We start from the raw sequence: 16,157 nt of genomic DNA on the forward strand, positions 1-16,157 counted from the left end.
TTTTGCTAGGTACTATCGAGTCAATGTTGCTGCCGCCAACCAGGTCAGGACGGCCTTGTTGGGTGTTGACCCCACTTCCCTGGAGGGGGATGAAGGGAAACCGCAACAATGGCTGCCCTGAGCTCAGTCCTACGGGATTTTGCTCTTGTATGGCCTGGCCTAGTTCACCGATTTATCTGGTATTGTGATACCATATTGGAGTGATCCAATATACTGCTACATAATGAAGGTTATGTATGTAACCACGGTTATGTGAGCTATTGGGTCACTCCAATTCTCTTGTTGGTGATCTACGGCGGCCCGAAACGAACACAAGGTGGGAGTAGTGCGTGGAAGCTATTTAAGGGGGTCAGCCGCAGCACTACCTGGTACACGGGACTAATCCGAAATTCTTACTCAGAGTGTATCCTGCTGAGCGGAAGGACACCATATTGGAGTGATCGGATCGCTCACATAACCGTGGTTACATATGTAACCTTAGTTATTTTCGATGATTTTGATTTGATCACAGTCTGAATGATGTAGAATGCACAGTTAAAAAACACAAGATACTACATTCAATTAAAAAGGTACTACCTAACAAGGAATTACAGTTTAAAAGTCACATTTGGTTATGAAAAAGTCTGATAGCGGTAGTTATGGTCAAATGTTTCAGTTCATTTGTCCTTGCATTGATGCTGGACAGTTCATTCTGCTCGCGGAGGACTCTGCCAGTGCTGTCTCTCCCTGTAGGACATGCTACAGTAGAGGGTGGTCAGTTTGAGGCATGTCAGTGACCAATCTCACTGCTGCTTGCTCTCTGTCTATGGTGTTGGTATGTGTTCAGGAATGGAAATTAAGCTAATCCATGGCTAGTACTTTTCAGAACAGTATAGTAGAAAATGTTCCAAACTAGCACTTTAATCTTTGCCTTTTCTAATATCCCATAGCAAAGATTTTGGAACTGGGCTAGTAAAAATTGCTGTCCACCTGCTCGGCTGACCAGTGCCCAGATCCTTAAATTCCATCCCTGTATGTATTGATATATGTATGGTGTTAGTTTAGATGTGTGTCTGGTTCAGTTGCTACACTGGTCCATGTGTCTGAAGAAGCTGCAGTGCTTACAACGACCTGCAGAGGTCTCTCTTTCACTGAGAACCACTAGATCAGTTCCTATAGAACAGGGCTGGCCAGTATTCTAACAGAGGGCCGGTATGGGTGCAGGCTTTTGCTCCAGCCAAGCAGTAACACACCTGATTCAATATCCTCTGGTGGATGTTTTCATTGGATGTTGAGGCAACACCACACCAGTTTTAAAATACAATGGGGTTTTCCTAGGGCGGCAGGTAGCCTAGTGGTTGTTGGATCGAATCCCCGAGCTGACAAGGTACAAATCTGTCGTTCTGCCCCTGAGCAATGCAGTTAACCCACTGTTCCCCGGGCGCCGAAGACGTGGATGTTGATTATGGCCCCTTTCCTTTATCTGTGACATGGAATTGTGATTATTTGATTGAATTGGGAACCGAATCTCCAACATGCTTACTTTTGATGTCTGTTTACTCAATGGATCATCCTGCCTCATAGGCTGCTTCACTTGTCAATCATGTCCCTACTATCTCTCCCTCTAATCTGCAATATCTCTCTCACACACTCTTTCTCTGTTTCTCTCGCATCTAAAATCAGAATGGACATATCACAACCCTCAGCTGCTCTCGCTCTCTCTCTCTCTCTCTCTTGCTCCCAATCCCTTTAATGAGAGTGGTAAGACAATTATCCATTGGACAGTCAGATGGTGACTCCTTATTGACCAAAGATTCAGTGTGTGTGTGTGTGTGTGTGTGTGTGTGTGTGTGTGTGTGTGTGTGTGTGTGTGTGTGTGTGTGTGTGTGTGTGTGTGTGTGTGTGTGTGTGTGTGTGTGTGTGTGTGTGTGTCAAAGGAGGCTTGTGTGAGCTATAGGATGACAGGCTCATTGTAATGGCTGGAAAGGAATCAATGGAACAGTATCAATCACATAAAACATATGGACACCACGTTTGACTCCATTCCATTATTCCATTCCAGACATTACAATAAACCCGTCCCCAACTAGTTCCTCCCACCAGCCTCCACTGGTGTGTGTGTGCGCATGCGTTTGTATGTGCACATTTGAGAGCACATCCGTGTGTATGTATCTCTCCCATTACTCTACAGTGAAGCTGTTTAGTCCTGCCGTCAGAGAGAACTAGCCACCAATCACCCTCCTTCAGTAATGACAAATCAGATTAAACCCTGTGTCTCTACCAGCACTTTTATCTAACCCCCCTTCCTTATCTCTCTCTGCATGTCTCCCCTCCTCCCCCTCTCTCCTTTTTCCATCTCACCATACATCACTGACTCTCTCTGTGAATATCTCTCTTTCTGCATTTTCTCTCTGCCTCTCTCTCTCTCCCTCTGTGTCCCTGTTAACTACTCTTCGATCGGAGGGAGACCGTCCAGAAAAGACATAGAAAAGTAGAAAATAAGATCATTTATTTTGAGATGCAAAACATAGACTGACACCTATTGTAGTTCCTCCAGACAGTCTGTCAACAACCAGTTATGTTTTATTTATTAGTGTTCGTGTGTGTGTATGGTTCTTTTGTTTGAAGCAGTGCTGAGCTGAAGCCACAGAACCTGGTGCCAGCCCAATATGACTTCTGACCCCTCTCTGTCCAGTTCCCATCATCACACATATCACATTCATTAACACATGGCCAAAGGACAATAACATCATCATCAGTGAAGGATTGGACATAACTCCCTCCATTAGCCAAACTGGGCATGAAGACCCGGAAGACAGAAGAAATGCACAGTAATTGCACAGAATTTAAATTCAATATCATAATACAAATTCAAAATTATGGAATTCAAATACAATTTATGTTCCCACTGAAATTGCTCCATAGTCTCCCACTCCCTTTCTGGGGGGTCCGGGGGCATGCTCCCCCGGGACGTTTTTAAAATATTTTTTAGGACTGTTAGAGGGTCACTTCTGGTGACTTTTTAAAAGGACATTCTACAAAATGTCTCTTTAAAGGAATTATAACCTGTAGCCAAACTGATGCAGCATAGCAGCTTTAAATAAGCTTAAGCATGGGTTTGCCAATCTCCATTTACCCCAAATGAAAATCCCCAAAGACTCTGAATGCCTCAAATGCACTAAATATATGTTGTAACTTGTCAATATGATCTTAAAAGCGCATCTTGGCAGAAATATGGATATATGTTTTTTCAATTTTGGGGGGGGGGGGGGGTGGTGGTGGTAACGATTTAGAAGCAGCGGGGCTCCTTCTCAGAAGAAGTCCTTGGAGGCGGCCTCTGCAAAGTTGGGTGCGGCCATGAGGATGGCGATGGTACAGATGATGTTGAACACACTGAACCCCATCAGACACAGACGGTCGATGACCACTGCTGCAAACTGCCACTTCTCCGCCACGCTCACCCTGCGGTCCTGCTCACGGAGACCCTCGGCCAGGAACCGCACCTCCGCCAGCAGGGCCTGGAGCTGGGCCTCTGCTTCCCCAGCCTGGAACACCCTGGCCTGGGCATGGCAAGTACCCACTCCACTTGCCCCAGCCCCATCCTCTACACAGCTGGAACCTGAGGATGAGGGGTCAGGGTCTCGAGATGTGGGGGGTTGTGGCGGGGGACTACCCAACGTTGTGGAGGAGGGTGGGTGGTGGTGGAGGATGCGGGTGTCAGAACCCCTTCTTTCTTCTCCTCCTCCTCCTCCTCTTCCTCCTCTCCAGGTGACAGCAGGGTCAGGTTCAGGAGGACTCTGGAAGCCCATGTATGGCAGGTGTCCATTGGGCTGAGCGTGGGGGATGGAGGGGAGATTGGGGTGTAGGTTGGGGTGTAGGTTAAGAAGGGGCTGGGGATATCGATTTGGGTTAAGGTGAATATTAGGCTGGGGGTTTGGATTATAGTTGGGATAGGACTGGAGGGTAGGGTTGGAAGGTGGGTGTGGTAGGGGCTGGCTGAGCTGGCTTAGACTGGCCTGCAGAGAGGTGAGGCTCTGGGGGAAGGTTAAGGGGGCTGGGGTGGTGGTGGTGGGGGCAGAGGAGCAGGTCTTGGTCTGGGGGTTGGAGGGGCTGTGGTGGGGTGTGAGCTCACCCCACTCTTCTGGACACTTCATCCTCAGAAACCAGGGAACCCACTGGAGTAGAACCAACTCAACCTGAGACACACACACACACACACACAGTAAGTAAGTAAGTAAGAGGAGCCAGGGACCTTCTGTGGCAGAACAAACTGAGAGAGGGACAGGACACACACACACAGAATACAATGCATTTGGAAAGTATTTAGACCCCTTTCCTTTTTCCACATTTTGTTACATTACAGCCTTATTCTAAAATGGATTAAATAAACATTTTTCCTCATCAATCTACACAAAATATCCCATAATGACAAAGCGAAAACAGGGTAATTAGAAATGTTTGAAATGTTTGAAATGTTTGAACTTATTTACATAAGTATTTAGACCCTTTGTTATGAGACAAAAAATTGAGCTCAGGTGCATCCCTGTTTCCATTGATCATTCTTGAAATGTTTCTACAACTTGTTTGGAATCCACTTGTGGTAAATTCAATTGATTTGACATGATTTGGAAAGGCACACACCTGTCTATATAAGGTCCAGGGTAAAAACCAAGCCATGAGATCGTAGGAATTGTCCGTAGAGCTCTGAGACAGGATTGTGTCAAACACAGATCTGGGGAAGGGTACCAAAACATTTCTGCAGCATTGAAGGTCCCCAAGAACACAGTGGCCTCCATCATTCTTAAAGCAAAGAAGTTTGGAACCACCAAGACTATTCCTAGACTTGCGCCCTGCCAAACTGAGCAATCGGGGGAGAAGGGCCTTGGTCAGGGAGGTGACCAAGAGCACGATGGTCACTCTAAAAGAGCTCCAGAGTTCCTCTGTGGAGATGGGAGAATACTCCAGAAGGACAACCATCTCTACAGCACCAATCAGGCCTTTATGGTAGAGTGGCCAGACGAAGCCACTCAGTAAAAGGCACACGACAGTCCGCTTGGAGTTTGCCAAAAAGCACCCAAAGGACTCTCAGACCATGAGAAACAATATCCTCTGGTCTGATGAAACCAAGATTGAACTCTTTGGCCTGAATGCCAAGCCTCACGTCTGGAGGACACCTGGTACCATCCCTACATTGAAGCATGGCGGTGGCAGCATCATGATGTGGGGGTGTTTTTCAGAGGCAGGGACTGGGAGACTAGTCAGGATCGAGGGAAAGATGAACAGAGCAAAGTACAGAGATATCCTTGATGAAAACCTGCTCCAGAGTGCTCAGGACCTCAGACTGGGGCAAAGGTTCGCCTTCCAACAGGACAATGACCCTAAGCACACAGCCAAGGCAACACAGGAGTGACTTCAGGACAAGTCTCTGAATGTCCTTGAGTGGCCCAGCCAGAGCCCGGACTTGAACCCGTCAAACATCTCTGGAGAGACCCGAAGATAGTTGTGCAGCGACGCTCCCCATCCAACCTGACAGAGTTTGAGAGGATCTGCAGAGAAGAATGGGAGAAACTCCCCAAATACAGGTGTGCAAGCTTGTAGCATCATACCCAAGAAGACCCAAGGCTGTAATTGCTGATAAAGGTGCTTCAACATTGTACTGAGTAAAGAGTCTGAATACTTATGTAAATGTGATATTTAATTTTTGATATATATATATATACATTTGCAAACATTTCTAAAAACCTGTTTTTGCTTTGTCATTATGGGGTATTGTGTGTGGATTGATGGGGGAAAAAATTATTTAATCAATTTTAGAATAAGGCTGTAACGTAACAAAATGTGGAAAAAGTAAAGGGGTCTGAATACTTTCCGAATGCACTGTAAAGTAAGTGGATAAGAGGAACCAGGGAATGTCATGCAGCAGAACAAACTGCACCTGATAGAAAAGGACAAACTGCACCTGATAGAAAAGGACCAACTGCACCTGATAGAAAAGGACAAACTGCACCTGATAGAAAAGGACAAACTGCACCTGATAGAAAAGGACAAACTGCACCTGATAGAAAAAGACAAACTGCACCTGATAGAAAAAGACAAACTTCACCTGATAGAAAAGGACAAACTGTACCTGATAGAAAAAGACAAACTTCACCTGATAGAAAAAGACAAACTGCACCTGATAGAAAAGGACAAACTGCACCTGATAGAAAAGGACAAACTGCACCTGATAGAAAAAGACAAACTGCACCTGATAGAAAAAGACAAACTTCACCTGATAGAAAAAGACAAACTGCACCTGATAGAAAAGGACAAACTGCACCTGATAGAAAAGGACAAACTGCACCTGATAGAAAAGGACAAACTGCACCTGATAGAAAAGGACAAACTGCACCTGATAGAAAAGGACAAACTGCACCTGATAGAAAAGGACAAACTGCACCTGATAGAAAAGGACAAACTGCACCTGATAGAAAATGACAAACTGCACTTGATAGAAAAGGACAAACTGCACCTGATAGAAAAAGACAAACTGCACCTGATAGAAAAAGACAAACTGCACTTGATAGAAAAAGACAAACTGCACCTGATAGAAAAGGACAAACTGCACCTGATAGAAAAGGACAAACTGCACCTGATAGAAAAGGACAAACTGCACCTGATAGAAAAAGACAAACTGCACCTGATAGAAAAGGACAAACTGCACCTGATAGAAAAGGACAAACTGCACTTGATAGAAAAGGACAAACTGCACCTGATAGAAAAGGACAAACTGCACCTGATAGAAAAGGACAAACTGCACCTGATAGAAAAGGACAAACTGCACCTGATAGAAAAGGACAAACTGCACCTGATAGAAAAAGACAAACTGCACTTGATAGAAAAGGACAAACTGCACCTGATAGAAAAAGACAAACTGCACTTGATAGAAAAAGACAAACTGCACCTGATAGAAAAGGACAAACTGCACCTGATAGAAAAGGACAAACTGCACCTGATAGAAAAAGACAAACTGCACCTGATAGAAAAGGACAAACTGCACCTGATAGAAAAAGACAAACTGCACTTGATAGAAAAGGACAGGACGCACACAAGGTCCAGACATTCACATATATGAGAGGAACTCACACAGACAGTCACAGACACACTTCAGAATCAGTAGACAGACAGAGAGACTCACCCATTGAGGCATGTCTCCACTGTTGGGGTCGTGGTGATGGTACTGAAGTACAACTACAGTCGCCACCACTGACATCCCTACGGTAACCATGGTGCTCACAAAATACTGACCTAGGATGGAGACACAGTATTATAGTACACTTGTACAGATACACACACCCACACATACACACACATTCACTGACCTATCAGTGGAATGCAGTCTGAGGTAGCTGGCATAATCTCAGCCACCAGCAACATGAAGAAGGTCTGAGAGAGAAGAATTGTTATGCCTGGAGAGAGAGATGGGGGAAAGGATATTATTACACTGGGAAAAACAGCAATACTTGTTGGGAGTACAATTCTCCATCTCTTTGCCAACTCACCCCACCCATTCATCTCTCCCCATCTCTGTCCCTCCCCTTCCCCCTTCTCTCCCTCCATCTCTCTCCCGCTTTCTGATTCTAAAAATCACTTGAGGTTTTCTTGGACTGCTTCAGAATTACTGACAGAGAAACAATAAAAGAGAGGGCAGGTACGGAGACAGACAGAGAGAGAGAAAGAGAGAGAGAAAGAGAGAGAGAAAGAGAGAGAGAGTCATACAGCAGGACCATTATCTCATCTCTAACACCTGATTTATTTTTCATTACTCTGAACTATCATTTCTTTCTCTTCTATCTTTCCCTTACACCTCATCATCTTCCCTTACACCTCATCATCTTCCCTTACACCTCATCATCTTCCCTTACACCTCATCATCTTCCCTTCACCTCATCTTCCCTCTTTTCATCATATTTTACACTTTCCAGCGCCTCAGACCTCCCCTTTTCACCTTCAACATCTCCCCTGTCTCCATCCCTTCTCCCTTTTATACTCCTCTTCTCCCTCCCCCTGTCCTACGCCTCTCCCTCTTCCTTCTCCCCCTTTCCTCCTCTCCCCCTCTCCCTCCCCCTTTCCTCCTCCCCCTCTCCTCACCCAGACCGATCTTCTCCCCCGATTGGGCTGGCAGTAGGAACACCAGCAGTGTCAAGGAGGAGATGAGAACACAGGGGACAAGGAGGTTGAGAGCGTAGAACAGAGTTCTCCGCCGTAGGGTCACAACAAAGGTCACATCAGAGTAGGGCTCTGTACAGCACTCATAAAATATCTCATGACGATCACCTGGTACACCTACAAGAGGGGGGAGGAAAGAGGGAGTGAGAGATTAGAAAGTAATATGAAGGAGAGAGAGATACAAGAGGGATGGAAAAGAAAAGGGGTCAAGGAGGAGGGACAACCAGGGTCAGGGGCAGACAGAGCTCTCTCACCCAGCAGTTCCCACTCTCCATTGGACATGTATCCTGACAGGTCAGCCTCCTGCATCTGGAGGTCCAGCAGCCAGCCGTCAAACGTCCACGAGCCAAACTTCAGCTCACAGTGCTGGACGTCAAAGGGAAACCAACGCACATCCACTTCACACGCACTGCTGAAAATACCTGGGACAGGAAGAGAGGGGGGTTGTGAGAGATGTGGGGGAGAGGGAGTGAGAGAAGGGAAAGGGGGAGAAAATAAAAGAGAGATTGAGAGAGAAGTGCATTACCAGTAGGGGAGAGTGGGGTAAGTTGAGCCATTTGTTACATTCAGCTTTAAAGGAAACATAGTATTCTTTCTAATAAAGATATCTACATATTTTTCAGGATGTTGTGTATCGCTGGAAATAATCAGAATTCATGTAAACACTACAGTTTTGAAAACACAGCTTGTCCAAAAAAAGGCTCAACTTAGCGCATGGCCATTGGCCCGACTTACATTTGGATTATATTAGCTCACACAGCTACAAGGGTACCCTTTCATGCTCGGTTTAGGACCTCATATTGAAGGTTATAGACACCCCAACGGATGTATAGAACAATCTTTAAATGTCCTACTTTGGTTTAGATATAAGCATCATGAAACCTCTAACACAATACATTTGTTTGACTTGGTGAAAATACTTTTTTTGGACCTAACTTGCTTACCACTTTTTCCATGTAGTTTCTTCCTTCACAGACTCCTTGAAACGACATATTCCTAAATATTTGATCAAATTATAAATGTTGTGTATGATTTATTAGAAACCAGTGTGGCTCAACTTACTCCTTGTCTCAACTTACCCCACTCTCCCCTATATCTATGTTAAACTATGATGAGAGAGGGGAAGGTCAGGGAAGAATAAAAAGAGAGAAAGGTTGATCTGTAGTCTTACCTGGAGGTAGGTACTCACAGAATCCACTGGAGTTGACCAGCACATAGCTCTTAAAGGTGGCATCAAACTTATCATGGGCACTGAGAAGGCCAAAAAAGAAAGATCAGCAAGATCAGTGTGTGTGTGTGTGTGTGTGTGTGTGTGTGTGTGTGTGTGTGTGTGTGTGTGTGTGTGTGTGTGTGTGTGTGTGTGTGTGTGTGTGTGTGTGTGTGTGTGTGTGTGGGTGTGGGTGTGTGTGTGGGTGTGTGTGGGTGTGTGTGGGTGTGTGTGGGTGTGTGTGTGTGTCCGTCCTACACACCTGTTGTACAGTAGTATATCAGGTATCCAGACCTGGTCAGTAGTGAAGCGAAGGGTTTTCACTCCTGGGTACTCTGACTGGTTCCACTGAAGGTAGTGGTCAAACCATTGCTATACAAATCCAGTCAATAAATGATTAAGGTTACAGAGGCTGTGTTTACACAGGCAGACCAATTCTGATATTTTTCCACTAATTGGTATATTTTTCCACAATCACATCAGATCTTTTCACATCAGATCTTTTTCAGAGCAAAATACCAATAAGTGAAGGAAATATCACAATTGTGCAGCCTGTCTAAACGCAGTCAGGGAGCCACACACACACGCACACACGCACACACACACACACTAGCGGGCATGGACACACATGCAGGGTCATCCTCACCATCTGAAGCCAGGCATTAGTGGTGAGGATCTGGTTTTTCTCATCCTGGAATAAGATGAAGACAGTTAAATTAGTGTGTGTGTGTGTGTGTGTGTGTGTGTGTGTGTGTGTGTGTGTGTGTGTGTGTGTGTGTGTGTGTGTGTGTGTGTGTGTGTGTGTGTGTGTGTGTGTGTGTGTGTGTGTTAGAGAACATGGTAGCGTACCACATTCATGACTTGTAAGAGAGTGTAGGAGAATCGGACAGTGAGTGGTAGAGAGTCGTTGGCAACAGGTCTCTCCATACGGTTATAGTCCCTCAGTAGCTCCCTCAATAGATTACGCTGGTGGGGACCCTGCTCAGACACTAAGAGAGGGGGAGGGAGAGAGAGGGGGAGGGGGATAAGGAGTAGAAAGGAGGGAAAGGGATGAGGATGAGGGAGGAGAGTGGGAGAGAGAGAGGGCAATGACGAGAGGGGAAAAATAGGAAGACAGAGGAGACAAAATTGACAGTTACAAAGAGACAGCTACATTCCTGCAGACAGAATGGACAGTTACAAAGAGACAGCTACATTCCTGCAGACAGAATGGACAGTTACAAAGAAACAGCTACATTCCTGCAGACAGAATGGACAGTTACAAAGAGACAGCTACATTCCTGCAGACAGAATGGACAGTTACAAAGAGACAGCTACATTCCTGCAGACAGAATGGACAGTTACAAAGAGACAGCTACATTCCTGCAGACAGAATGGACAGTTACAAAGAGACAGCTACATTCCTGCAGACAGAATGGACAGTTACAAAGAGACAGCTACATTCCTGCAGACAGAATGGACAGTTACAAAGAGACAGCTACATTCCTGCAGACAGAATGGACAGTTACAAAGAGACAGCTACATTCCTGCAGACAGAATGGACAGTTACAAAGAGACAGCTACATTCCTGCAGACAGAATGGACAGTTACAACGAGACAGCTACATTCCTGCAGACAGAATGGACAGTTACAAAGAGACAGCTACATTCCTGCAGACAGAATGGACAGTTACAACGAGACAGCTACATTCCTGCAGACAGAATGGACAGTTACAAAGAGACAGCTACATTCCTGCAGACAGAATGGACAGTTACAAAGAGACAGCTACATTCCTGCAGACAGAATGGACAGTTACAAAGAGACAGCTACAATCCTGCAGACAGAATGGACAGTTACAAAGAGACAGCTACATTCCTGCAGACAGAATGGACAGTTACAAAGAGACAGCTACATTCCTGCAGACAGAATGGACAGTTACAACGAGACAGCTACATTCCTGCAGACAGAATGGACAGTTACAAAGAGACAGCTACAATCCTGCAGACAGAATGGACAGTTACAAAGAGACAGCTACATTCCTGCAGACAGAATGGACAGTTACAAAGAGACAGCTACATTCCTGCAGACAGAAGGAAAAATGCAGGGGTGAAACTTTGGTGGGGGGGACTTTGGAATGAGATGTTCAACAAGCAGGTGTCCACATACTCTTGGTCATGTAGTGTATATATACTGTATATAAGTCGGAAGTTTACATACACTTTGGTTGGAATCATTAAAACTTGTTTTTCAACCACTCCACAAATTTCTGGTTAACAAACTATAGTTTTGGCAAGTCGGTTAGGACATCTACTTTGTGCATGACACAAGTCATTTTTCCAACAATTGTTTACAGACAGATTATTTCACTTATAATTCACTGTATCACAATTCCAGTTAGTCAGAAGTTTACATACACTAAGTTCACTGTGCCTTTAAACAGCTTGGAAAATTCCATAAAATTATGTCATGGCTTTAGAAGCTTCTGATTGGCTAATTTACATAATTTGAGTCAATTGGAGGTGTACCTGTGGATGTTTTTCAAGGCCTACCTTCAAACTCAGTGCCTCTTTGCTTGACATCATGGGAAAATCAAAAGAAATCAGCCAAGACCTCAGAATTTTTTTCTTTAGACCTCCGCAAGTCTGATTTATCCTTGGGAGCAATTTCCAAATGGCTGAGGGTACCACGTTCATCTGTACAAACAATAGTACGGAAGTATTAACACCATGGGACCACGCAGCCGCCATACTGCTCAGGAAGAAGGCGCATTCTGTCTCCTAGAGATGAACGCACTTTGGTGCGAAAAGTGAAAACCAATCCCAGAACAACATCAAAGGACCTTGTGAAGATGCTGGAGGAAACAGGTACAAAAGTATCTATATCCACAGTAAAACAAGTCCTATATCAACATAACCTGAAAGGCCGCTCAGCAAGGAAGAAGCCACTGCTCCAAAACCGCCATAAAAAAGCCAGACTACGGTTTGCAACTACACATGGGGACAAAGATCGTACTTTTTGGAGAAATGTCCTCTGGTCTGATGAAACAAAAATATATATTTTTGGCCATAATGACCATCGTTATGTTTGGAGGAAAAAGGTGGAGGCTTGCAAGCCGAAGAACACCATCTAAACTGTGAAGCACGGAGCTGGCCGCATCATGTTGTGGGGGTGCTTTACTGCAGGAGGGACTGGTGCACTTCACAAAATAGATGGCATCATGAGGAAGGGAAAATTATGTGGATATATTGAAGCAACAGCTCAAGACCTCAGTCAGGAAGTTAAAGCTTGGTCGCAAATGGGTCTTCCAAATGGACAATGACCCCAAGCATACTTCCAATGTTGTGACAAAATGGCCTCACGACAACAAAGTCAAGGTTTTGGGGTGGCCATCTGACCTCATCCTATAGAAAATTTGGGGGGCAGAACTGAAAAGGCGTGTACGAGCAAGGAGGCCTACAACCCTGACTCAGTTACACCAGCTCTGTCAGGGGGAATGGGACACAATTCACCCAACTTATTGTGGGAAGCTTGTGGAAGGCTACCCGAAACGTTTGACCCAAGTTAAACAATTTAAAGGCAATGCTACCAAATACTAATTGAGTGTATGCAAACTTCTGACCCACTGGGAATGTGATGAAAGAAATAAAAGCTGAAATAACTCAATCTCTCTACTATCATTCTGACATTTCACATTCTCAAAATAAAGTGGTGATCCTAACTGACCTAATACAGGAATTTTTTACTAAGATTAAATGTCAGGAGTTGTGAAAAACTGAGTTTAAATGTATTTGGCTAACGTGTATGTACACTTCCGACTTCTACTGTACATAAGTCAAGAGTAAAGAGTAGCCAGTTTCTGCTCTGCTTGCTTTTACAACTCGGAGAAAGAGCGCAACACATATGGACTGACAGCATCTGCCTCTGTTCAACTTTCCCGTGCTGGTCCATCCAGCCTTTCAGAAGCTTGGCCTTCACACAGCCTGTCCGCCTGCTCTGTAGTGTCCGTGTGGTCCTAAATCCAGCTGTCTTAAACCTACAAACAGCCTACCCAACTGCTCTAAGGTGTCCGCATAGTCCTAAAGCACACAGATGCTGTTTTTCGTATTACAGTGCAATGATAAAACTGGGGGGGACAAAAATACATTTTCAGAATGTGGGGGTGTCATTACCCCTCCGTCCCCAGTGAAAGTTGCACCCCTGGAAAAATGAGAGAGAGAAATATATAGAGAAAGGAGTAGAACGAAAGTGATATGATTGCACAGATAGAGAGGAAGAATATCTAAAACGGGGAAGAGATGAGCTGTAGGAGAAGAAAATGTGAATCCAGAAGCGAGTGAGAATAATAAAAACATGATGAGAAGAAATACACAAAAAAAAGAAGAGATCATCTGAATGGAACGGTTTCAAATCGTTTTAAACAAAGCTGCTTTGAAAACGAGAACAGAGATTTATAGATGACTGGAGGAGGCAGGGGGCGTGGGCGGGGACGTGAAAGAGGAGAATCAAGAGGAGAGAGTGAAGAGAGGGAGAAAGATGAGGCGAGAGAAGGAGAATGAGGAGAATCAAGAAGAGAGAGACTGAAGAGAGGGAGAAAGAGGATAATCAAGAGGAGAGAGACTGAAGAGAGGGAGAAAGATTAATAATCAAGAGGAGAGAGACTGAAGAGAGGGAGAAAGAGGATAATCAAGAGGAGATAGACTGAAGAGAGGGAGAAAGAGGATAATCAAGAGGAGAGAGACTGAAGAGAGGGAGAAAGAGGATAATCAAGAGGAGAGAGACTGAAGAGAGGGAGATAGTATCCAGACAGGCCCATTAATTGTTCAAGGTAGAGTCAGCAATATGACGTAGCTGAACAAAGTAAACAGGATCGTGGGTCAATTTCCGCAACAACTAAGAATGTTGAAGAGTGAGGCTAAACCCCTCTTTTGGTCCAGTGGCTACCACATTGTAATAGCGTGAAGCAAACCTGTGCACAAAAGCAGATACTGTGTGTGACTGTGTGAGAGCAAAGTCTTGCATCTTGCTCATCGTAATATCTGCGGTGCTGCTTGTGCAACGTCATTCCGCTGACTCTACCTTTAAAGGGATTGACTAGTCTTTCTGTGGCCGTTAAAACGTCTGATCTATTCCACACTGGAAATAGTGACGCATTAAACACTAAAACCCTCCACTCAGACAAACACACACAGACAGACAGACAGACAGACAGACAGACAGACAGACAGACAGACAGACAGACAGACAGACAGACAGACAGGAGGACAGACAGACAGACAGACAGGAGGACAGACAGACAGGAGGACAGACAGACAGACAGACAGACAGACAGACAGACAGACAGGAGGACAGACAGACAGACAGACAGACAGACAGACAGACAGACAGACAGACAGACAGACAGACAGACGGACGGACAGGAGGACAGGAGGACAGGAGGACCAGGAACCTCATTTCTAGCAGCTCCATCGTGGACTGACTTCACTCATTCCTGTTTCACAACTGTATCAGACTTAATGTATCTGTGCAGTTGATGAAATTCGGTAGCAATGTCTAACGAAAAATCGAAACAAATTAAATGTTATTGGTCACATACACATATTTAGCAAATATTATTGCAGGTGTAGTGTGTAGTGCAGTAGTATCTAACAATTCACAACAATACACACAAATCTAAAAGTAAAAGAAAGGAATTAAAAAAGTTATAAAACTACTGAATGTAATGTAGACCCACATACAGTAGAGTACAGTCTTTATAACAGCATGTTGCATTTGTATGTAATATGCTATTATGTACCACAATGCTTGTAAACAGCCTTTGTGGAGATTCATTTGTTGTGTTGTATTGCAATGTACTACTCTGGTGAATATCACCCCACAGAAAGAGCATTCCAGGTGGTACCATATCAATATGCAGTCACAGGATGTTAGTCATCTAAGACACTGCTGCTGGTGCAGAGAGGAACAGATCAACCAACACGGATGAAAACAGACAGGAGGGTTGGGTTCTACAACTGTGATGAACAGCATCCTAACCTGTAAGCTCTGTGATCATTCCTCTCCCTTGTCTCTCTTTATTCCTGCTTCTCTTCTCTCCTCCCTCTCTGTTCCTTTCCCTCTCCTCTCTTCTCTCTCTGCTATGCAGCTGGGACTGTGCAGTTGAGTTCTCAAATATCAATGGACTTGCACATATTGTACGTACACGTAGAGACACATACACAACACTCACACACATACAGAGAGAGAGAACATGAAAGTCACTCACCGTGGAGCAGAGCTGAGAGTCCAAACAGACAGATAGCCACAGACTGCCTCATGTTGCACCACTGAACATAGAGAGCAGAGAAAGAGATGGGGAACAACAAAGATGGAGAGAGAGAGAGGCAGGGTAGAGTGGAATAGAGAGGGAGGGAGGCAGAGCAAGTCAGGAGCAAGCCAGGCAGCAACAGACGGGGGGAAGAGAGAGAGAGACAAGGAAGAGAAGGAGGGTAGGGAGGCAGAGGCAAGAAGAAAAACAAGCTGAGTGCATAGGAAGACAGAGAGGGAGAGAAGCTGGCAGCAACACAGGAAGAGAGGTACAGGGAGGGAGAGAGGGAGTGAGAAAGAGGAGAAGAGGCCGTAGTTACTCTTAGTAAAAAGGGTTCCAAAAGGGTTCTTCGGCTGTCCCCATAGGAGAACCCTTTTGTTTCCAGGTAGAACTACACTATATATACAAAAGTATGTGGACACCCCTTCAAATTAGTGGATTCAGATATTTCAGCCACACCCATTGCTGACAGGTGTGGAA

At 44.9% G+C, this 16,157-nt stretch overlaps 1 protein-coding gene across 2 annotated transcripts; it reads right to left on the reverse strand.

Annotated features, from left to right (window-relative positions):
* Positions 1 to 2,471: 2,471 nt before the first annotated feature.
* Positions 2,472 to 15,953, reverse strand: LOC129857140 (neuronal acetylcholine receptor subunit alpha-7-like). Of its 2 annotated transcripts, none has more exons than XM_055925093.1 (10): positions 15,636 to 15,953; positions 10,244 to 10,372; positions 10,041 to 10,085; positions 9,657 to 9,766; positions 9,359 to 9,438; positions 8,442 to 8,609; positions 8,110 to 8,304; positions 7,341 to 7,427; positions 7,157 to 7,266; positions 2,472 to 4,175 (listed from the first exon to the last, which is right to left on the reverse strand). In XM_055925093.1, the coding sequence occupies exons 2-10, from the start codon at positions 10,319 to 10,321 to the stop codon at positions 3,291 to 3,293; spliced, it is 1,758 nt and encodes a 585-aa protein (XP_055781068.1). In that variant the 5' UTR covers positions 10,322 to 10,372; positions 15,636 to 15,953; the 3' UTR covers positions 2,472 to 3,290. The 2 variants fall into 2 exon arrangements, with proteins under 2 accessions (XP_055781068.1, XP_055781067.1); XM_055925092.1 differs by having other exon boundaries at positions 10,244 to 10,383; positions 15,636 to 15,952.
* Between the last annotated feature and the right edge of the window lie 204 nt (positions 15,954 to 16,157).

This window comes from Salvelinus fontinalis, chromosome 6, assembly GCF_029448725.1.
Source record: "Salvelinus fontinalis isolate EN_2023a chromosome 6, ASM2944872v1, whole genome shotgun sequence".
Taxonomy (NCBI): Eukaryota; Metazoa; Chordata; class Actinopteri; order Salmoniformes; family Salmonidae; genus Salvelinus; species Salvelinus fontinalis.